Raw genomic sequence first — 24,383 nt, forward strand, 5'->3', positions numbered from 1 at the left:
AAATGACCTCAACGTGGGTAAAAAGGGGCTGAAAACCAGTAGCTTTGTACATATAATCAACAGCTTCATTAATTCCTTCATTGTTTGCATTATCATTTGCATGAACAATCCCTCCAATTGCTTGTTGACCGCCTTTTACATCTGAGAAACACGCCCCCATTTCTAACCTTTTTGTTGTTGATAATGCTCCAACTTTAATTTTAAAATTATACTTAATAAATCTAGCCTTTTCGGAAGATTAATTTAATTAATTAGGCTTTTTAGCACTAATATACTTTGGCAAATTTAGTTGGTAATTGGACTTCTTTTGCTGCCAAGACTAATCTCTTGCAAACGTGCCTTCCTTTTTCCTTCCCTTTTAACATGCACTATATATGGACAATGTCGTATACTTGAAAGGGTCTTCAAAAAGAAATTGAAAAGGCAACACAAAAAGTTTTAAGTTTTAAGAGTTATTTTGAACATGTACCGTAGTAGTATATAATTTTTTAATATATAAAGTGAAAGTAAGTAGAGCTATTTACTTGGAGATTAAGTTTATAGGAACGTAATCAAACTTTAAAGAGATCTTCCTAGTGAGTTAAGGTGGGAAACTAATTGTTATGTGTGAATTTCCTAATTTGCGATTCTCCCTAATCATATGGGGCTTTTCATCTAAATAAACGGGCGATTCTCCATCCTCATTGTTTCAAGTAAAATGTAATGCCTAGTCCGTTGTCCTCTTTTATTTGCTTCAAAGGGCAAGAGTTACTTTCTTAATTTTTGGTTGAAATGATCGGTATTAGTGAGAGAGGAAAATGGTGGAGTTTAATGTAGTTGAACTGTTGTCAATTATTCCGTATAAAGTTGTGGTCTCCTACAACCAAAAATAATATAGGGTAAATTTAAAGGGACAGAATAAAAAGAAAAATGGGACAAAGAATAAGAGGCAGAAAAACTACTAAATAAATAGATAAACGCAAGCGACTTTATATCAATTTTATCCTATTTTTAAAGATAATGGGGGTCACTTTTAACAAAGTAAATTGTAAAATAAAGTGATACGTAGTACACTTTTAAAAAAATTGAATATATGAATGCTATACTCTTTTTTAAAAAAAATCTTTATAGGTCTAGGCAAACCCAAAACATGTGTCATCTTTTTCTTTTATAATGAAAAGGCATGGACTTGATATTGGTGAAGAAGAACATCATGTTTCTCTTGATAAGCTCTTACATCTCATTTTAGCAAGCTTAGCTTGGAAGCAACTCAATGTAGTTAGTACTGCCCCTTTTGGTAGCATATCAACTATCAAGGTAAATAGGCTCATATACTAACATTATTCAAAGAGGTCAACCTATTCATTGTCCTTTCATTTGTTGCATGTTATGAAACTCTTGTTATCTGTTTAAAGCCTATCTGACGTAAACTTTACTGGTTGCATAATACGTTGTCGTCTTGTCGGGTGATCTATGATTCATAAAATACTAATGCTACGATTTAATGACGAAAAACGTAATTCTGAAATTGGCTGAAGAAGATACAGAAAAGAAGTTTGTGTTGGATTTTCTCGTTTACAAGTTATACAACCTAGTTGACATCTTCAACCAAATCAAAGAAATTCATAATAAATGTGGGCCTCAGACCAGCACAAATCACTCATTTGTTAGGGTCCAAAAGCAAAGGGTGTGGACGTGAATATATTACAATGGACATAAAACCACAGTATAGAGGGTTTTGGCCCAGCCCACACTACCTCAAAAAAAAAAAAAAAAAAAAAAAAACAACTTTTGTTTTTAATTTTAACATCCACTCCCTTTACTTTGGAATACAAGAATGGCCCAAATCATGTAGCTTTAAGCTTTGGTTTCAATCTCTTTACTCTTGTGTATAAGAACACACCAGCAAGTGCTAAGGCAGTTCCTGCATTGGCAAATTATAAACCAATCTTAATGATTTTGTACATCATTTAGTGTCTTCTAAGATTGATTAAGGTAGAATTAACGTTGTAAAAACTATCTTATAAATGGTGTGGTTTAATTAATAACTCGATAGATGGTCTTACCAAAAGAGTTAAGGGGCGAAATGGGTGTTCGGAAGAAGATCACTGAAGACACAATAACTACAACTCGCTTCAAGCAATTTCCCACTGAATGTGTTACAGCTGATACCATTCCTAATATCATGTAAGAAACCTTTCATCCAACGCGTACAAATTTGTGTTAGTAAAATATAAAAAATACTTCGTATTTATATAAAGAGGGTATTCGAGTTTTTACCTGTTGATAAGTGTGGAAACATAGTCCGGCAACAAGGGCTCTCACACACAATTCTTTAATATTTAACCCTTGATTTGCCTAATTAAGTAGAGTTAAGAAGGAAAAATAAACAAATTAGATTTCATGCTAATATTATTTACATGATAATCTAGTGAATTGAATTCCATTTTGAGTAGCTAACTTACAGCTAATTGAAAATATGAAGGTGAAAATTTGACGCCATCTATCAAAATAGCTGTTGGTAGTAAAAAGACGAAGCAGATGAGAGTAATTATTGAGAATAGATTGATGTTGTCCAAACCCTCCTGGCAATATTCGATAAAGAGATCAAAATTTGCTTATGTCTAAAGTTGACATACACACATTCAAACTCTAATTAACTACATGTAATCAAGTGTATGTTCCAATTTACAATATATCACGTACTTCATACCAATTGAGGGAGTATGATTTAGTGATTTACCTCTTCCTTGACCATCAGCTTTTTACTTAGCACATTACGCGATTGATTAGTGAGATTAGAAGCCATTGCGCTGCCAAAACCCAACCTGTTTGCAAAATCAATTTCATCATTCATCACTCTTGGTTTTGAACAATAGTTAATTTGTTAATAATGTAATTACTCAACACAAGTTATATGTTCACTATAATCTAGTAACATCCATATGCAATCTGCCTTGAGAATATAAAGAAACCCTATTCGATCATGGGTACACATTGAGGCACAAATTTTTTAGGTGCACATAAAAGTACCATGCCTTTTATGCTCAAGTAAGACGTTACACAAAACGCAACATGACATTGGCTTGAGAGTAACATGATGACGAACAAAAAATATAACATGAAGATGAATGAAATTTTTTTGTCAAGTATAGTTAATTTTTGTTTATCTTCGTAATAATATTTGCTAGGATCCAGAGCACAAAGAGCATGGTGCACCCAGAAGCACAATATTATCACAATTTATCTCTAATATAGTAATATCCGACAATAAATACCTTAAATTAAAGCTCACCAGTTGAAAGAAGCCTCTGTAAATGAGGCCAATGCCACTCCACCAACAATAGGCACCAGGGTTAAAACCACCCAAATATTAGGCCTCTGTAATTATATTCTTAAGTTAGCTTAGCAACAAATTAATTTGATCAAAATTATTGTACTTAAACAACAAACTTTGGAATATAACAAGTTATTACTATAACTTAAGGACATTTAATATAAAGCTGACCTCACCAAGAAAGAGCACAGAGAGAAGAACAGTGAAGAAGGGCTCCATAGCTTTGATTGTGTGTGTGAATGAGACTGCTACTTTTCCAAGGCTCACATTTGTTAGAAGGTTGCCCATTGCATGTGCTATTGCTAATGGTAGTATTGCTGCAAACTTTATTTTAATTAATGCATACACCAAAAACAAATTAGTCCATTGTTGAATATACTATTATAGTATGTTATATATAGTAAACATAACCCGGATGTAAATTGAGAATAATTGTCTCACATTAAAGAAATTGAAGAAAGGATGATCAACTTATAAGATTAGTGGACTACTTTTTCAATTATCAATTGGTTATAGGATGAAACCTTGATAGGCCTTTATGTGGTCAAACCAATATGGACTCGTGTTAGGTGTGATGATATTAAAATGAATGGCCCTGACCCATGATCAATACCCAATAAAGGGAGGGCCCAATGACAGCTTGAATAATGAGTTTATAATTGAAATATGCTTGATAAAGTATACCAACAAAATTGTAATGACCTATTTAGATTGCAAGATTAAAGGTGGCACATATATAAAGGGGTTAATTGATAAGTCTAGTGGATTACTCGCCCAATAAAAATTTATCAATGACTTTAGCATGATGCTTTATTTGAGTACGGTATGTAATTGGATCAAACTCTCCTCCTTTTTATTCAATTACTCGGGCGGTAAGGCCCATTTATGACTTCTCTATATTTTACTTTCTCTATAAAATTTCAAGATTGAAGTGCTTGATTGTAATATACCTGTGAACGGGTAATCTTTGGTTTTGGATGAAGATTAGAACCCCACATAAGAAGAACAAGCAAACTCCCACATCCAAACTGGAATGCTGTGATGGTTGAAGGGAATGGATATACCTTAAGAACCTGCAAACATAACTCACATGAGTGCTTAGATTAAAAATTCATCTAAATTTCATTTCTCGATTTTTATAGTTGTACGGCTTGTACCATATTGAATATCTGTTGTTAAATGTATAAACAATTAGTATCATGTGAGATTTTATTAGATGGCTCTTAATGTGTATATTATTATCTACTACCTCCATTTCATATTTTTTACAACTTTGGGTTATTATTTGTGAGGTATAAAATATTCTAAAATTGCAAAAAATATGAAACGGTCGGAGGTAGTATATATAATAACAATTATTGTTATTAACCTATGTAATTAATTATACATTGACACATGCATCAAGTCAATATGATACAACTAATAAAAACAGAGTAGAATAATGCAAATCACCCCATTTTGATTACTAACCTAAAAAAAAACACACACACACACAAAAATAAAAAAAAAATTAAAAAAAAAAATAATAAAAAGGGGCAATTAAAACAAAACATTCATGGAATTTGCCAAAAAAGAAATATAGACTATGTAAAGATTATGGACCTGCTTGTTGTATATATTGAAATAAATATTCAAAAGATACCAAAGGAGAAACATGCCACCAAGCTGCAAAGGAAGAGCCACACTACTAGATTTCGTTTCGGCACCTCCATCCGCACTCTCAGGGATCGAAACTGCTCGAACAACCAACAAATTTCTCGACCCTTGCTTTGTTGAATTAAATCGAATGGGCGAAAATGAGAGAGCACACGGCGCCTTGTAACACAAACTTCCCTCATTGGAGTAGGGTGAGTTAGGATCTATAGTCAAGGAGCAAGCAATATTAGGAGAATATTTCTGGATCCGCCACTGTTCATGACAGCATCCTGCACTAAAGATGTCTTTAACTCTAGATGTCAAACATAACGTTCGTGGATTCAAACCCAACAAAGGCATTTTGAGGGAGTACATACTAGTTGATTAAGACCATTGCATTGCAAATTACTAAAGAATTTGAGGAAAATGTTATTTCATAGTTTAAGTTGAAGAACATTCAAATTATATACATTATAAATGTAAGTTGAATGAATGGATGAGATGTTTGCCAAGACAGCACGTGACCCTCGAGGTGTCCATATGATGTTAACAAGTTGTGAGGATGAGAGCTTCGACAAACACTAGTGAAAAATTTGTGGTTGGTACTTGAAAGCAAATAGTATTAGAGAACCACAATTTTGAATCTAATCTGCCTGTTAAGATCTTTTAAATTATTTTGTAACCTACTGATACCTGTCCACTATAGATTATGACTTAAGATTAAAGATTTTGGAACTTGGTTTTCAATGCACTAGGTAAATATTTTATTAGTATGATTGCACGTGGTAAATATTATAATAATACAAATAAATGAAGTAATGCAGCTATCTTGAGAGGGTTTTCTGGTTTCCTCTATGATTTCTTCCTTGGGAGGGTTTTTCTAGCCTTCGATCCATTGCTAGATTTTTTCTGTTTTTTTTTTTTCCTTCACTCTTCTCCTTTTCTCTCTTTCTCTTTTATATCTTTTCTTTTGGTCTCAATTGTGAACCTTTGTAAGGGCTTACCACCGGTAGCTTCCACCGGTGTTTTTAGCGGTGGTAAGCCCCAAAAACTTTGCTTTCAATAAATAGATCTCATTTTTAAGATGGTGGTTATTCAATAAATAGATCTCATCTTTAAGATGGTGGTTATTCGATTAGGCTTAATTTCTTTTTTTGTTCGTCTGCCGAAGATTGAAGATTTAGGGTTTTATAATTTTCGAAAGTATCTCGAAAACCATATGAGTATTTTCTCTCAAACAACTATTTATCAATGGATCTCAAACCGAATTAGTGCGAACTCATATATTGTATTGCTTCGGATGAAGTTTTTTATTAAGGCAATCATTGATCGAATCTGCGATGTAACTAGTTTTAAGGTGATTTATGGAATTTAGATTTCCTAGGTATTGTTTATAAGTGTCGTTTGGCTATCTTTTATTAATAAAAATCCTTTTTCTTTCATAGTAAAAAAAAAAAATAATAATACACTTTTAATTTATACTCCATAGTTTGCAATCCTCTTTCGTAGCTAAAAAAATATGAGCACAATAATTATGTTTATTATATTTGAGCTATATGGTCAATAATATAGAATTATATGTTCATTCGAGACCACAATGTGAATCATATTGTAAAATGAAGTAATAAATAATAATTGATTAACTTGGTCTAATATAGCCCAAACCAATTACCAATATGGTTTGATCTAATCCAAGATAATTCATAATTCTAGCCACTTGGCAGCCTGAAAATTTTTGCGGACCAAATACTTACATTCTGAACCTTATAAAGTTAACCACATATTCAAAGTTATTGGACACATATGTCAATCGACATGAAATCCATCCTTAGCGTTGCACGACAAACAGTTTTTTCTGCAACATTTTTTACCACAGCAGGTTTTTTATTCGCTGCAACCATTCTTCCAGCATATGATCATATGAAAAGGACCTACAACATAGCGGCCCAACACAAAACGTGCTAGCGATTTTGCCAGCCTCCGGCATAGTCAATATGATGCTTGCAAAGTTGCAAGTTGTCAAGGAGACATAAGCCTAGTAACTAACAGATTACGGATATAGTCGTGTGCTATACAATTCTAGACATGAATCATGCCACAACCGATCAATTTGGGCTGGACCAATCCAAAGCGATCATCTGCGTGGCTATATGGATTGAATAATTAGCCCATGGTTCATAATTTATTAGACAGTCTGAGCACAATAAGTCTTACCTGCACCATGGTGTAGCTAGGATCACGCCATATAATATGAACATTTAAATAAAAAAATAATATGAACACATAAAAAAAATGAACATTCAGTAATAAAAAAATGAACATGTAAGAAAAAATGACCATTTAGTATTAAAAAGTGAACATGTTAAAAAAAATAAATAAATAAATAAAAATTTGATTATTTAGTATATTAAAAGTGAACATGATTATCATATAATCATAAAATTGATGGACCACGACCTTCAAAATGAACATTTAATAAAAAAAAAAAAATTTGAACACGTAAAAATAAAAATGATCATTTAGTAATAAAAAAATGAACACGTAAAAATGAATATTTAGTAATAAAAAATGAACATGTCAAAAAAAAAATAATGAATATTTAGTATAGTAAAAGTGAACATTTATCATACAATCATAGAATAGCTGAACCATACCTAATAAAATGAACATTTCATAAAAATATGTGAATACATAATATAAAATGAACATTTAGTACAAAAAAACATAAACACGTAAACAAATGAACACATTTAAAAACTTATGAACATTTAGTATATTAAAAATGAACATGATTTCATATATTCATATAGGTTCAAATTCATTGTATATAATAATTAACAAAAAATAAAGATAAAATATATCGTTAAATTATGTTCATTTTTTATATACTAATGTTCATTTTTAGTGTACTAAATGTTCATTTTAATGTACTAAATGTTCATTTTGTACAAAATATTCAATTTTAAAGTATTGTATGTTAATATTTTTTTTATTTACAGAACACAAATTCGATTGTAATTTTTATAACTCTAAAAATTTGAATATCCACCTTAAATCTAATCTTGGTTCATCATAGAGACAATAATTATCGATCTATAACATAATAGTGAGGTAAGAAAGAAAATTAACTTATAAATAAAAAAAAAAAAAAATAATAAAAAAAAAAAGAGGAGAGAGAAAATTAATAGAGGTAAGAAAGAAGAAGAGAGAAAGTTAAGATATAAAGAAGGGAAAAAAAACTTATGTTCATTTTTGAATTACTATATGTTTATATATGGGTACAGTGGTGCAGCTAGTTTAGCTACACAAGTGTGTAGCTAAGAATTTGCGTTTTGAGCATCTTAGGTTTATTCCTTAGCATGTTCCAGTCCGTCACAAGACTCAAAATTTATACTTGTATACACTTGCAATTGGTACATATCTGTCATATATGAAAAAATTATGGCAATCCGGGTTGGGAATAGAGTTGATGAAACAATCTAGTTGTGTTCAAACCACAAAACCTGTGACTACAGTTAAGAAAAATTCTCAATCTGAAGAGTTCCATACTTGGCAGAAAACACACTAAATAAACCAACTGTCATAAATTATGATCACAGCATTCTAATATACAAGTAGTCCGATCAACCTATCTATAATTCAGGCATGCAGCAGTGGTTTCTTAGACTAAGAGCATGAGCTAATCCAGGGCTAGGTCACAAAAACAGCCATGAAGATTTGATATCACATTATATAATCAGTCAAGATAGACTTTAACATCGATGCCATTATCAATGAGAGACTGCACTACTGCTCTAATCTTCCCTTCGAATTTGTCTCTAGCCCTTGGGGTGTAAGAAGCTGTGTAAACATCTGCTTCTCTTGCTCTGTCAGCCAGAATCCTACCAACAGCCAAACAAGCTGGTATATCACATCGGGACTTGAGAGCAGCTTTAATATCCTTGGAATTGGTACCAGAAACTGCAACCTGCTTACATGTCACTCTATGAGTGAGAGAGGCCTGGACAAATCGCTTAGAGATTAACACATCCAGGGTAAAAGGTTCCATGAAAGCAATTGTCCGCTGCTTAAATGATATGTGCTTTTGCGGATTCTTTGATTTCTTCTCCTTCTGGTATGTATATGGCCGGCTATTGTTATCATCCAGGTAATCTTCCACCCCAAAGAAGCTCCTTGGAGAACAGTGGGACTGCAAATGGAGGCCATGTCAGACAGGAATTAATCATCAAGGATCAAGTCTACTGAGGTCTTGACCTAGTGTGCATATTTATCAACATAGATGAAATACCAAAAATTAAAAGAGCACATAAATGTTCCTATTTTAAAAGATTAGCTAAGCAATTGGACTCTGAGCCACTCACAACAAAAGGAGCACGCATGTAGTCAATCGACATTGAATAGCAAAATATACTTTTGACTCACAGGCTTAAGATACAGATACAGCCAAGAAATAAGGGTAGTAATATAAGGCCATCACATTAATTTAATGCAAACAACTAACAGATATCAAGTTGCACACTGAAAAATTGAGTCTGCCAAGGGTTCAAAAATGCCTCTCGAGCTTAACTCATTAGCTCACTTGGGTCTATAGTTCAGGACACCATGAGCATCACATTTCACGTGAAAATGATTGCCTATGAAGCAGAGAATGCAATACAATAATGCTGAGAGAAATGTACCTTAGTCAGTTAAATAAAAACACAAATAAAGTAAACAATATGCACAAGGGAGTTGTTCAAAGATGGTGGTTGCAAGTAATGGCTAACAAAGCTGCTCAATTATCCCCAATCATAATTGTTTTTGAGCTCAAAACCCAAAATTTAACTATAATTGCAAGCAAATTAAGGGCAAATCAAACTCGCCATTTAGAGTAAACTAAACCTGTTCATCAACACCAACCTGTATCGCAACTATTAAACAAGTTCAGCTCTGGAACATTATATCGTCCTAAGCAGGTACTTGATCATCTCACTTGGATAACTTTATTAAACTCCATGCCATCAGGCACAATATAATAAAGCATCTTGTTCTTGCAAACAACCCATAAATATATTGCCCACATCCACTCGTAACACTAAATTGAGCATAGTTTATCGCAACTTGGTTCAAAATGTACAAAAGGCTACAAAGCTCTTCAGAGTGAGACTCAGTTCCGTTTAAAATAAGCTCCTCTCCTAAACAGGATGTGTAGCGACAAACAACTAAACCTAGCATGCATCAACTGCATTACAAATTTTTATAGAAGATGGAAATTGATCAATTCTGAAGGGAAAGACTCCTGATTTCTTGATTCATGTTCATGAACTAACATTTACCAATACTGGCTAGTAGCATTTGTATTTTTTAAGGATTGCAAATATCAATGTGCTTTTCGGATTTAATATCTATTGCGAAATATTCCTCAGTATCCTCACACCAGCCTAAGATTGCCCTGAAATCAAGCACCAGTACACACAGCTACTTTTCCTACTTTTCCTATTAACATTTAATCATTGGTTATAATTTCGAATCTGCCTTCACTAAGGAAAACTTCAGTATCTATAACACATTTCTGGCATAAAGATCCGAACCTCATCCTAGAGTTAATCTACATTTGACCAATATGCTAAGTGTATTGCAGTCCACCTCAAATGCCATTCCTACATCCCAAAAGGGTCAGCATTTAACAAAAAATAAATTGTTTTCATACTCATGACAGGTGTTACGTCCTTCTAAAAACTAACCTCAATTTCTTCAAAAAAAAAAAAAAAAACTAACCTCGAACTCTAGCTATAAGTCAGAATGCAGACATTTTTATGCTCACAGCCAAATTCTAAAGAGAAACAAGTCACGAAAAATGCAAAGAACCCCGTCCTTGTCAATTCTCACATCTCATACATTACTCCACTCAAACCTTAGTCTACAATTCTCATGTTCACAATCAGCCCATCACCCACTACCTCCAAAGAAAGGGAATGAATGATAAAAGCTACTCCGTATGTATGACAAAGTGCACATCAACCAGAACAGCATAAATTTCCAAATGTCATCATACGAATACATCTATAACAGCAAAAGAACTGTATATATGAGACTAATATGTAAATCATGTAAACAGGGGCGGAAGATAGTAGGGGCCAAAGGGGGCCAAGGCCCCCCTCAAGTGAATTGCTTTACATTGGTAATATTTGGATTTTAGTACAAGTAAAAGTATAAAAAATTCATGTGGCCCCCGCCAAACAAATAAAAAAAAATTAATACAAAACCAAACTCACACTTTATGTACTAATATTAACGCATGTGATGAGTTTGGTACTTGATATTTCTAGATTCTACTATATTATATTGTTAGATAAGACAAAATATAAATATTGCAACTAAATAAAAATAAAAGATAAAAGAATTATCTAATAAAAAAATAACAACTTGCAAACATTACAATTCACTTCAACAAAAAATTACAAAAGGAAAGTAGTGAAAACCCCCAAAGTGACGAAACAAACAGTACATATCACCATTGAAGTTTCTTGCTTGCTGTTGTTGATTTTCCTTAATTCAGGTAATTTAATTATCAATTTCTACTTAATCTTGTTTGTTTACTTCAATTTTCATATTAATTACAGGTTTAGTGTGTTGAATAAATAGTTAGAGTGAGATTTTGAATTAGAAATTTTGGGGTTTAATACTCTAATTGTATATGTAAATCAGTAAATGTGTAAATTCAAACAATTATATGAAAATTGTGAATAATTAGAATAATTAATACAATTGCAATTATACTTGATATATTGCCCAATAATCATTAGATTTGATTATGCTTTTTTTGCTGTTAATTTTTGTAATTTAGGAATGACAAAGAGGACTATCACTTCTTATTTTCTTCCACAAAAAAAGGGCAGGGGTGATGAAGATATACCTGTTGTTGAGCCAAATCAGCCAATTATCATTGATAATGAAGAAGTCGAACGTAATATTAATAATGACAATGTTGATGAGCAAATGCCTAATGAAGAAGGTATTGGTCTTGATTTTTTAATGCGTGATCCTGGGTTGCGTAAGCAAATTGAGACATATGATTCAGATGAAAAAGATTTGATTAGGAGATCTTACATTGATTTTGGGCCATATCAACCTAAACTTGATAATTATCCATACTCTGGTTCCGAAAAACACCCACGTAGGTTCCAAAAAAGTTGGTTTGTGAAGTTTCCTTGGTTAGAGTATTCTCCCACAATGGATGCTGCTTATTGTTTCTATTGCTTTCTTTTTGCTAAAAAGCCTCTTGGAAGATGTGGTTCGGATACATTCACAGTGAAGGGCTTTAAAAATTGGAAGAAAGTAAATAATGGGAAGGATTGTGCATTTTTGTGTCACATGGGGAAAGATTCCAATTCTGCTCATAACTTTTCAACAAAGTGATATTTTAATCTCAAAAATCAATCCGCTCACATTGAGAAAATAGTAGAGAAAGTAACTGCAGAGGAGATTGTCAAGAATCGTTTACGCCTTAAGACATCAATAGATGCTGTTAAATGGTTAACTTTCCAAGCTTGTGCATTTAGAGGGCATGATGAACGTTCTAGTTCAATTAATCAAGGGAACTTCTTGGAGATGCTAAAACTTTTAGCATCATATAATAAAGATGTTGATTCGGTTATTTTGGATAATGCCCCAAAGAATGCCAAATACACTTCTCCACTAATCCAAAAGGAGATTCTACATGTTTATGCAAGAAAAGTGCAAAATAGTATACGTGAGGAAATTGGTGATGCAAAGTTTTGTTTGATTGTTGATGAGTCTAGGGACATTTCTAAGAAAGAACAAATGGCATTAGTAGTGAGATATGTTGATAGAAGTGGATTGGTAAGAGAGCGATTTTTGGATTTGGTCCATGTCAAAGACACTACATCAAAAACATTAAAAAGGGAAATTTGTGCTGTCTTGTCTCATCATAACCTTAACCTTCAAAATATTAGAGGTCAAGGGTATGACGGTGCAAGTAATATGCGTGGAGAGTGGAATGGGTTACAAGCTTTATTTATGAAGGAGTGTCCTTCTGCCTATTACATTCATTGTTTGGCACATCAACTACAACTAGCTCTTGTTGCTGCATCTAGGGAAGTGCCACAGATTCATACTTTCTTTCAACAATTGATTTTTGTTGTTAATGTGGTCACTAGCTCTTCAAAGCGACATGACGAGTTACAAGCAACTCAATTGGCTGAAATTGAACATCTAGTTGAGATTGAGGGGCTTGAGACAGGAAAAGGTCTCAATCAAATCGGTACATTACAACGACCAGGTGATACTAGATGGAGCTCGCATTACAAGTCAATATCTAGTTTGTTAAGAATGTATTGTGCTACTCGCTTAGTTCTTGCTAACATAGCTAGTGAAGGAACAACTTATGCTCAGAGAGGAGATGCTCTTAATGGAGTTAAGTTGTTAATGTCATTTGAATTCGTATTTAACATACATGTTGTGAAGGAGATTATGGCCATCACCGATGGACTTTGTCAAGCACTACAATTGAAGACCCAAGATATTGTAAATGCAATGCATTTAGTTTGCACTACAAAGACATTACTTCAAACTTTAAGGAATGATGGGTGGGAGAGTTTGCTACATAATGTTAAAGTTTTTTGTGAGAAAAATGGTGTTACAGTTCCCGACATGGACTCTCCTTATGTTGATGTGCTTAAATCTATAAGGCAACAATCAAGACAAAAAGACAATGTGACAATGGAACATCACTATAGAGTTGATATATTTATGGCTGCTATAGATCGTCAATTGCAAGAGCTAAACGCAAGATTTAGTGAGCGAGCTACTGAACTTCTCATTTTAAGTGCGGCCTTGAATCCAAGAGATGGTTACAAGTCATTCAATATAGAGCATATTTGCAAGCTAGCTCGAGATTTTTATCCTATTGATTTCACAGAACATGAGAAAGATCATTTGAGTTATGAATTGCAACATTATTGGCTTGATATTCCTATTCATCCAGTGTTGAAGAACTTAACTACTCTTGGTGATTTATGTCAAGGATTAGTGACTACAGAAAAAATAAAAGATTATCCTCTTGTTTCAAGGTTAATTCGTCTCGTATTAACTCTTCCAGCATCTACAGCATCTACTGCAACAACTGAGAGAGCTTTTTCAGCCATGAAGATAGTGAAAACAAACCTTCGAAGTAAGATGGAGGACGATTTTTTGAAGGACTACTTAATAGTGTATATAGAAAAGGAGATAGCGGAAACACTTAGTGAAGATGCCATCATTGATGCTTTTTATATGATGAAAGAGAGACGAGCACAACTAAAATGATATAAGATAAATGATAAGGTATGTTTTTCTTCATGTAGTACTATGGTAATTTTTTTGGAATATGTTCTATAACTCTATATTCATTGCTTATATAAAATATATTTTTGTTGTTGTGATATGTGGATTAATAAATTGATGTGTGAAAATGTTCATTATTTTTATCGTCATCGTAGTTCCCTTTACTTTGGCCCCCGTTAAATAAAATTCCTGGTTCCGCCCCTGCATGTAAACCATACAAGTAACAATTATAGAAAAAAGCGATATACCTTTCCGGTGTGAATGTTTTTCGTCATCATATACAAACAATGCATAGCTTTATTTCCTCCATTGCTGTGCACTTCTTTACTAAACAGTTCACCAAATACACTCTTCAACATTGCAGAACCAATCAACAATCTAACTCTTGCAACAGCTCGAAATCAATTCAACTGGGATAGAAGAAACAAAACTAATTAAAACCCATAACTTTAAACTAAAACCCCACAAATTAAAGAACACCCATTTGCTAAGAAACACCACTACACAGTTTTCCTTCACTTTTTTAGTTCAAAACTCTCATGTTGCATTTCGTCGAACATGTGGTATGCACTAGACTTCAAAACCCCACAAACCACCAACATACAAATCAAAAATTTATCGCTAAGTAGACAATAGCTCATGTTTAATGCGTATGTTACACGATGCAATAATTATAACGCAGTTAAATTAAATTGGATAGTTTCAAGGTTATTTTTCAGCAAGAATTTGACTGTATTACCAATTGCTTAATACACAGATGAAACTAATGAGCACGTAAATGTGTAATTAAGCAATAATATAGAGATAGAGAAATTAAGAAGAAAGTGAAGGATTAATCAAATAATATATGCTTTATAATTGAATTACCTTAAAAGTTCAAACGAAAGCCCAGAAATGTTGAGGAACTTTTAATTTGGGAACAAAGAACATGAAAATAGGATTTTGTACTTGTGTTTCACAAACTAATGTAAAACTTAAGTTTATTTCATATTATCCATTTTCTTGAATATCAGCAGGGCATTTGGTCTAGTGGTATGATTCTCGCTTAGGGTGCGAGAGGTCCCGAGTTCAATTCTCGGAATGCCCCTTTAATTTATATTTAATGTTTTTGTCTTATCATTGCTCCAAAATACAAGTAATTCATAGGAGCCACGCTGTCTCCTGGTAGGGCACATGCACTGCCAGGTTTTTTTTTTAAAAAAAAGTTTAGTCAAAATTTTGTTTAAATATAATACAAAGTGTATTATTATGTTAGAGCTTACTAGTAAGTAGCCTAGTGGTTAAAGCATCACCTTTTTCAACCAAAGGTTATGGTTCTAATCTCTTGCCCAACATTCTTTTATTTTTATTTTTTTTCACTTGCCCAACATTTTGGTTTTTTTTTTTTTTTTTTTTTTTTTGTCCCCTCTCACTGTCTATTCTTCTTAATCCCCCCCCCTTTTTTTTTTCTCTTTTCTTTTCTCTTAATGTCCTATTAATCCAATTTCCCAAATAACACAAAAACTTACCAACATAAAAGTTTGATCACATTAGGCAAGATTACTTTTCTACCTAAGATAATGAAATTGATGATATAATAATATGCTTTCAAAACTTGAAAACTAGTCAAGTTTAATTTTAACATTTCTTTTTACATGTATGACTATACTTGAATTATTAGTTATAAATCCTTATAAATAGTATTTTGGATCATCCTATTTGATACGAAAAATCTATTTGATTCCAAACCTATTATAAAAGATCTAAAAAATACGAGGTTATTGTTTAAAGCCTTGAATAGGTGTAATATTTAATGTATTTTTTTAATAATAAAGGTTTGACAAATACAATTGCTAAGTAATTTTTGAGTCTTGATATTATGAACATTCTTTCACAAATGTGTGTTTTTTTATTAAAAAAATAAAATAAAATATAAAGGTGTTGATAAAAGGGTTTTAGATGGTAAGGTGTCCTACCATATAAAAATCCTGACTCCGCCACTGATCACAAGAATGGGGGGTTGTGAGGAATCGAACCCCCGGGAGGGGGGAGATGGAGGGACCATCTCCTCATTTCTCAAAAAAACTATTGTGTCTAATGTTTGTCGTTCTTTGTTGCTTTTTTATCCTTGATTTCCTCATTTCTCTTCAAATCTTTTCAATGTAAAGAAGCTTGCAACTCAAATCAATTTTACCTCTCGCTCAAAATTAATTACTATTTCCTTATATGTTATGAGTTAAATAAGTTTATTTAACTTCATTAACTAATTAATTACAAAATTTACCAGGGGTCGGGCCCCAAATGGCCCTGGTGGAAGGTCCCCCTCTATTCTCTTTGACTTAAACTTCTCTTTTGTATTTGCATTAGTATTAAAAAAATTCATAAAACCTTCCTCAAAAAAAATAAAAAAAATCATAAAACCATTTTTCAAATTACAAACAAAAAATGGTAGATAAGTGGATTATAACGTATAAGGAGTAGTACAAGTGTTAATAGGAAGGGAAGTAGTAAAACTTTTCGAGCAAAAGCAAGGTCATCTTACTCGTACATTTAAGCAAGGTCATCCTTACTTTAAGAAGTATGGCCAAAATCACAATTACTTCTTACTGGGCCTCATTTGTATAGCGCGACCCAAAAGGCTAAAATTAATTGACATTGGACTTCATTAACTTCATGGGGCCTAAATGAAACTTACCCAAAAACAATTGTGATGTTTATCCACACGAGCAGTTGACCACACGTCCACACCCCCATAAGATGTGACATGACTCGCTGAATTTTATCCCAGTTTCATCAAGTAGATTCATCATTTATTTGATTATGACATGAAGTATACTTGTATTAAGGTAATACCTTTTCTGTTCTAATAGTTTGACTTTGAGACTTTGTAAAAATTTAACGTTATTTTATTTTGACGGAAACGTTATTATGCATATGCTGTTAAATTAGTAAAAGTATATTTACGTATACTTAAGGATAAAACTTTGCTTCAAAAAAAAAAAAAAAAAAAACTTAAGGATAAAACTAGTTTTTAGGCCGGGTTCATTACATATTTACATGGAGTTGATCATTAATTTACGTTTTAATTTATAACTCAATTTTCTTGTAATTAAATTTGTTAATCATATTGTTGTCATTTGTTTCGGGGTTTTCTGATGTCCTGCGGGAGAGTTACAATTCCGAGACTGGAACCGGACGCCTGTACCTGCAAAACAACGGAGACTCCTGGTGGTGGGAGCTCCGCCTCCAACGGTCAAGTTAGTACTTGATTAAGGAGTAATTAATGCGGAAATTAAAGTGATTGAGTCTCTCTAGGTGAGAGTGTTTAATGTGAGTTTTTAGCGTAATCAGCCTGTAACTCTGTGTGTAATCAATGTGTTTTTTCTGTAATCCCCCCTTAATGAGGATTAAGGGAGGTATTTATAACCTTGGGAAACGTGCCAATCCTAGGTTTAGGTTAACCTAGGGCTGATTGGGCTTCCCTCGGAAGTTGGGCCTGAGTGGCCGGTTTCTCCATTAGGCATGGAGTATGCCACGTGTCATGACATAATAGGTCCAAGGTGGACGAATAAGCGCGTGCCACGTGGCAAGCCCTGACAGTTCCAACTGGGGGACACTTGGCAGGACCTGATAGGACCACGTGGCGCATTCCGATTGGTAGGAGCAAAATCCCCTAATCATTTGCCCCTCACAGGTGGCACGTGACTGGTCACGTGTTACCTGTGACAGGTGTCGCACTGTAACAGGCGACGACCTGCTACAGGTGTCAGTCGGCGAAAGGCCGAGAGATTTTCCCGCCCAAATTTTGAATTCTGAAAGTGACCCTTCGCCTTCTCACTTCGCCTATATAAGGGAGTGTTGACTTCAGTCATTTTCACACTTGAGAACTTTTTGAGAACATTCGGACCCCTGAACTTGCTCTGACATTTTGGACCCTTTCTGCCTACCGCCTGTTCTGACAAGTCGCCTGCAAAGGATTTTCAGAACTTCATCAACCGTCACTCGTTCAGGTAACTGTCGGTTCTCTTACTCTTAATTTTCTTTTTATTCTTTTTTGAAATGGCACCACGGAAGCACACGACACGACCTAGGTTAGTGATCAGCCGGTCACCGGGGACGGCTGAATCTAGGACTAGGAGTGCCGCCTGCCCTTTTCCGGACCCATCTTTTCCCTTTATACAAAGTCCGACTGTATCTGTGTCTATGCAGAGCAGGATGGCCAGAACAAAAAAGACTGCTAAGATCTCAAATTCAGACGGCTCCTCCCACAGGGTGCCGATTAGTGAAACATCTGACCAGGCGCCAGATGTGGAAGTGAAACCAGGCGGCCTGAAAGCCGGCAATTCTGAGGGAGGAGTCATAGTGACCCCTTCCCATTTTACAGTTAACAATTCTGCTCCTTTTCAAGGAGAGGAGGCGGGCCCCTCCGGGAGAGGGGAGGAGTCGTCCTCTTCGGACTCGTCAGAGGACGATTCCGAGTCAAGCTCTTCTGGCCATGCTTCTCTGGACACAGAAGAGAAAAACAGTCGCCTGCAAGAGGCGAGGCTTTCTCACGCAGTTGAGAAGGGGGACAATTGGGCGGAGCCATCCGCCTCTTACCGAGAGCAAAATACCCCCTACTACTGCACGGTACCTCGGGGCCGGATCACAGTCATGCAAGAGAAAGTGGAGAGCTTTATCGCAAACCACACAATGGGCCCCGACTTTTTAGTGTTTGTGCCGGATCCAGAAGACACAGTCGTCTGGCCGGCTGGTACCAGTTATGATAGCGCCTGCTTTGACTGCTACGAGGCGGCCATCAAGGCTGGGCTGCGCTTCCCATTACATCCGGCTGTTCAGCGGATCTTGGATGGGTATGAGTTGGGGTTATGGCAGTTAGCCCCGAACTCCTGGGTCAATGTACTCGGCTATGTGGCCGGGTGCGAACTGCACGGGGTGGAGCCGAGCTTCGAGGCTTTCGCCCATATGAACTATCTCAGCCGGACCCCTAAGGCAGGCGGTACCGGCTGGTATCAATTGACAAGCCACATGGGCTACCTCATGACGAGAAGTAAAGCAAACAAGTGGAAGGACTGGCGGAGCACCTTCCTCATCATTGAGAGTTCAGACACTGAGCTGAACAAGCGCTTCAATAGGTGGAACAGGAATCCGCCCCTTCTTGCAGGCGGCCGTAGCATGCCGCCTGTTCCCCCCAAGGCTAAGAAAGAGATCCTTGATAAAGGACTCTTTAAAGTAGAGTCGAGGGTCGACTCTACTTCAGGGGTACGAGAGCAAGTACCCCTGCACTGCGTCCCGAGCTTCAAATGGCTCTACGACGAGTACTTTTTGGCCGCCTGTGGCCTCAGCAGTCGATGCTCAAGAGGTAGTCGGCCTGTCGAATACTCTGTTGTTCCGTGCATTTTTGTTATAACTTCTATTAACTTTGCTGTTTGCTTTTGCAGCGGACGCTATGAGCAAAATTACCGCCTCCAAGACTGCGGCGGCCATGTTGCGGGCCTCCATCATGCAACAAGCTTCAACCGACTCCCCCAAGAAGGGGGCACCCTTGGTGGGCTTCGAACCTTTCACCCTTTTTTTTTGGAGTTGTGTTTATGCATATACTGACTTTTTTTCTTCTTTTTTAGACGGGTGCTCCAAGGGCTTCTTCTTCCCAACAGCCGGACCCCAAGGCCCGGAGGACGGCTGTTGCGAGCTCTCCTGGATCTGCCAGGAAACATGTGGCGGCTGAGAAACAGCCGGCCACTTCTTCTAAAACTCCAACTGGGCCGCCTAGAAGTATGAAGTTGTCCTTGTAAATTTTAGACTTGCTCCCTTTTTTACTAGGTCTAATCCGTTTGTTTATGCTTGATGCAGCCGGCCCTCAGGAGCCTGACTTGGTAGAGGTGGCCAAGTCTATGATCAGAGTCGTTCCTCCAGCTGAAAGGGAGGCGGTCAGGGGTGTCGGCACCCTTGACCTAGACGGGATTGCAGGGGTCCTTGCTGAGGTATACTTAGCATATTTTTGAGTATTTGAATTTCTGGACGCCTGTTTTCTTTTTTGTTTGGAAGCTGACGCCTGTTCCTTTTTACTTAGGCCCTGCTCCGAGTGAACGGCCTTCGCAAGCCGCTTGACCGGAAGAACAAAGAGGTAAAGGCTGCAAAAGCCATGGCCGCCTCCAACTGTGATAAGGCAATGTTTCAAATTGCCCAAAATGAAGTTCTGACCATTGATATTCTTTATTATCAGGCGCAGGCTACCGCCGCTATTCGGGCTCAGTTAGAGGCGGCCCAGAAGAGGAATGGCGAGCTGGAGGCGACCATCACCAATCTCAAGGCCGAGCTGAAACCTCTTCGCCTAAAGATGTACTCATACGAAGCCTTGGAGAAATCCTTGGCCAACGTAAAGGAACGCCTGGTGACCCAGGAGAAGAGTCTTACCCAGGAGCTCTCGGAAAAGGCCGAGCAAGAAAAGAAAGAGCTGGTCCGGGAGATGATGGAAGACTCCGCTCAAATCCAGCGCATGACTTGGGGCCGCCTCTTCCCCAATGCCGACTTTGCCTCATGGGAAAAAACGTACCGCCAGTGTTCTGATACATATAATCAAGAGATCCTGGCGGCTGCTGAGGAAGAGGCGTTGGAGGAAGCGTTGGAGGAGGAGGAGCCGGTAGTGGCGCTTGTGCCGCTTGGGGGTAATGCATCAAAAAAGGATGCAACTGAAGCCGAGTCCAGCAAGAAGAGTGCTGACCAGGCGGCAACTGCTAATATTGAAGATCTGCCCCCTTCTTAAGCTTTATGTATTCTTTCCACGGCCTGCGTGCCGTTTGTTTTGTATTTACCCGGCCAGGGGGCCGGGGCTCTGAATATTTTGCCGGTCTTTAATGACCGGCTTCTTTTTAATGAATTTTTGTTTTGATTCAAATTTGTCTAAGTATTGAATATTCTAATATCCAATTGTTCACTAGACCGACTGTTTTACATGGCCGATAGTTGCAGACAGGTACGGATAGTTAGTCACGCCGCCTATGCCCCTGGACGACTGGTTGTCTGTTTCCAGGATAGACGATCAGTCGGCCATTTATCCAATCGGTATTCGAACTATTTTAAACTGGATCCTCTTTAGGCAGGCGGTCCTGTCATTTGTAAATTTAACCAAGTAGGAAAGTGGTCTGACCAAGTGAACATGATTGTTACTTAGTTGCCAAGGAACTGAGTAGTAGAGGTATCAAGCGGTGGGTACCGGTTGTTCCCCTTTATTCGCCAATGTTTGTTGGCTTTTAACTCATAAGTTGTTAACCTAGCAGGAGTAGTGGTTGAGAGCCCCTGTTTGCGAAAAACAGGCGGTCTACTCAAACCTTTTAAGTTCCATACCAAGTTTGAGGGAGTGACTATGAGTTAACTTTGGAGTTACTCAATCGCCGTCACTCCTGCTTGAGAAGTAGAGGTACCAGGCGGCGGAGCCCGGCTAGACCCCTTGATTCGCCAATGTTTGTTGGCTATTAACTCAAGAGGTACCCTTTGCATTTATCCCAAGTAATACAGACGGTCATCTGACTCAGATGTCAACTGCTACCACTGGTTTGGTTAGTGATAGAGTTATCCTTGTCTCAAAAACGGCTACGTGGTTGCCCTTGGGGGCAGTCGTATAGGTGCCGTGTAATTAGTTTATAGAGCAATGTTCCACCCAAAAGGGAGCTGCTCTCTGCGACGAATTTCATCCGGAGGGATGCCGCCGGACGCCTGCTATGATGTTGGGACAGGTCGTATTAGTTTTGAAGATTTGATCAGTTGGCTTGGCGCCTGGTCTGATTATTCGGCCTGTGGCCTTGGTAAGTTCTTGGTGAACGTAGGTGCTAAGTAAAAGGAGGGTAGCCGCCTGTTAGGCACAGGGTCGGCCAGGCCCTAATCTTTTTAGCTAAGTGTTAGGGGGGTGGCTATGTGTTTGGAACCAGTCGGCCATCTTCTTATGGAGAGTAGCCGACTATATGTCCAGACGACATGCCCCTATTGTGAGTAAAATACTCAATGGAGAGTAGCCGACTGTAAAGGTACATACGGCATGTCCCTCTGAAGATAGTAAAATACTCAATGGAGAGTAGCCGACTGTAAAGGTACAGACGGCATGCCCCTCTGAAGATAGAGTGAAATACTCAATGGAGAGTAGCCGACTGTAAAGGTACAGACGGCATGCCCCTCTTAAATTAAACATGGAGAGTAGCCGACTGTTTTTCAGCAGGCATGCCCCTCTTAGTACAAAATTGATCATTAAGTGCAAACTTTTATTAAGTAGCCCTTGACTATTTACATCATTCAAAAGAAATATTTCTTAAGATTGTCTACATTCCAAGTTCGAGGCAACGGTCGTCCGTCTGGTGTTTCCAGACGGTAGGTACCGTCCCTGACCTCTTCACAGATTCGGTAGGGTCCTTCCCAGTTGGGAGTTAGTTTGCCAGACTCATTAGCCCTACCAACTACTTCCATTTTTCTAAGTACAAAGTCCCCCACTTTGAGTGGACGCCTGTGTACTTTTTTGTTGTATGATCTAGTCATTCTCAGGCGGTAAATTTCATGGCGCAAGACAGCATTGCCCCTCCTTTCAGGAAGTGAGTCTAATGCCAGGCGCATGGCTTCCCAGTTTGCCTCTTCGTCATATAGCATTACTCGAAGAGTCGGCTCGTAGTGTTCTATTGGAAGAACAGCTTCCGCACCATAAGGTAGGAGGAATGGAGTTTCTCCAGTCGCCCCTTTTTCAGTCGTCCTAATGGCCCAGAGAACATGTGGTAATTCATCCGCCCATAGGCCGCCTGCTCGTTCAATCTTTTTCTTGAGGTCGTCTGAGATGATTTTATTAAAGGCTTCTACCTGGCCGTTTGCTTGTGGACGGCCGACAGATGCAAAGTAGTTTGCAATTCCTTGGTCACCCAACCAGCTTTTGAGAACAGGCGTCTCAAATTGGGGACCATGATCAAAAACCATAGACATGGGAACCCCGAACCGAGTGACGACATTTTTCCAAATGAATGAAATTACATCCTTCGTCTTGATTCCCTTTACAGCCTCCGCCTCTACCCATTTAGTGAAGTAGTCGACGGCAACAAGTATGTACCTCCTTCCGCCTGTAGCAGGCGTATATGGACCCAGAATATCCATGCCCCACTTAGCAAACGGTAGTGGGCTATGAATGGTAGTGAGGTCAGTAGCCGGACGGTGAATTAGCTTGCCAAACCTTTGGCACTTGTCACATTTTTTCACCATCTCCATTGCATCTGCTTCCAAAGTAGGCCAAAAGTAGCCCTGCCGCCTTGCCCTTTGAGCAAGCGTCCTACCACCTATATGAGAAGCACAGTAACTAGAGTGAAGATCGTCTAGTATCTCTCGTCCCTTTTCTGGAGTAACACACTTTAAGAAGGGTTGAAGGTACCCCTTTTTGTGAAGTTCTCCCTTTATTATTTCAAAACAGGTTGCTCGTTTTTTCAGTGCTGCCGCCTGTTGATGATCATCCGGCAGGGTACCATTTGCCAGATATGCCCTGATTGGATCCATCCAGGTTGAGCTTCTGTTTAGGATTCCAATAGGGTCTTCCTCGATGCTTCTCCTCTCCATTACTTCCCAAAAAACAGTTCGAGGAGTATCAGAGGAGGCGGACGATGCTAATTTTGACAGTGCATCCGCCTGGTTGTTTTCTGATCTCGGCACTTGGATCAGATGGAAATCCTCAAGGGAGCCGACTGCTTGTCGGACCGCCTGTAAATACTTGATCATGGCCGGATGGGTTGCTTCGTATTCGCCATTGTACTGACTCACTATCAATTGTGAATTGGAACAGGCGTCTATTTTTCTTGCCCCTGCCGCCTTGCACATGCGGATTCCGGCTAGTAAAGCTTCATATTCTGCCTCATTGTTTGAGGCCTGAAAACTGAAGCGTAGAGCATACTCGTAACTGTCGCCCTCTGGCGACTGACATATGACGCCTGCTCCACAACCATTTGAAGTAGAGCTTCCGTCCACATATACCTTCCAGACTTGGTCTGGAACTTGAGAGTCAGGAGGACGAGTCATCTCAACAATAAAGTCAGCAAAGGCTTGCCCCTTCACTGCTTTTCTAGGCTCGAAAGTAACTTCGAGGCTCTGTATTTCTATGGCCCATTTGATC

The 24,383-nt window shown here is 37.4% G+C and overlaps 2 protein-coding genes and 1 non-coding gene across 3 annotated transcripts; 1 reads left to right on the forward strand and 2 right to left on the reverse strand.

Annotated features, from left to right (window-relative positions):
• Nucleotides 1-1,474: 1,474 nt before the first annotated feature.
• On the reverse strand, nucleotides 1,475-5,450 carry LOC110736984 (phosphoenolpyruvate/phosphate translocator 2, chloroplastic-like). Its single transcript, XM_021917327.1, has 9 exons — nucleotides 4,919-5,450; nucleotides 4,267-4,389; nucleotides 3,488-3,640; nucleotides 3,275-3,360; nucleotides 2,723-2,807; nucleotides 2,445-2,564; nucleotides 2,260-2,337; nucleotides 2,046-2,175; nucleotides 1,475-1,903 (listed from the first exon to the last, which is right to left on the reverse strand). Exons 1-9 carry the CDS (start codon nucleotides 5,324-5,326, stop codon nucleotides 1,827-1,829), a joined length of 1,260 nt encoding a protein of 419 aa, XP_021773019.1. The 5' UTR covers nucleotides 5,327-5,450; the 3' UTR covers nucleotides 1,475-1,826.
• Nucleotides 5,451-8,417: 2,967 nt separating this feature from the next.
• Nucleotides 8,418-15,226, reverse strand: LOC110736985. The gene is made up of 3 exons (XM_021917328.1): nucleotides 15,143-15,226; nucleotides 14,524-14,685; nucleotides 8,418-9,140 (listed from the first exon to the last, which is right to left on the reverse strand). The coding sequence occupies exons 2-3, from the start codon at nucleotides 14,632-14,634 to the stop codon at nucleotides 8,688-8,690; spliced, it is 564 nt and encodes a 187-aa protein (XP_021773020.1). The 5' UTR covers nucleotides 14,635-14,685; nucleotides 15,143-15,226; the 3' UTR covers nucleotides 8,418-8,687.
• Nucleotides 15,227-15,290: 64 nt separating this feature from the next.
• TRNAP-AGG lies at nucleotides 15,291-15,362 on the forward strand. The gene has a single exon. It is a non-coding gene; the product is annotated as a tRNA-Pro (tRNA).
• The last annotated feature ends 9,021 nt before the right edge of the window (nucleotides 15,363-24,383 follow it).

Source organism: Chenopodium quinoa, unplaced genomic scaffold, assembly GCF_001683475.1.
Source record: "Chenopodium quinoa cultivar QQ74 unplaced genomic scaffold, ASM168347v1, whole genome shotgun sequence".
Lineage (NCBI taxonomy): Eukaryota > Viridiplantae > Streptophyta > Magnoliopsida > Caryophyllales > Amaranthaceae > Chenopodium > Chenopodium quinoa.

Bases quoted from the DNA above. Each gene is read 5' to 3' on its own strand.
- LOC110736984 (XM_021917327.1), bottom strand. From the start codon at position 5,326: ATGTACTCCCTCAAAATGCCTTTGTTGGGTTTGAATCCACGAACGTTA. The intron at 3,361-3,487 runs GTCAGCTTTATA...ATATAATTACAG, and splicing joins CTGTGCTCTTTCTTGGTGAG to AGGCCTAATATTTGGGTGGT. The intron at 1,904-2,045 runs GTAAGACCATCT...TTGCCAATGCAG, and splicing joins TTCGCCCCTTAACTCTTTTG to GAACTGCCTTAGCACTTGCT.
- LOC110736985 (XM_021917328.1), bottom strand. From the start codon at position 14,634: ATGTTGAAGAGTGTATTTGGTGAACTGTTTAGTAAAGAAGTGCACAGC. The intron at 9,141-14,523 runs GTATATCGCTTT...CTCCATTTGCAG, and splicing joins AAAACATTCACACCGGAAAG to TCCCACTGTTCTCCAAGGAG.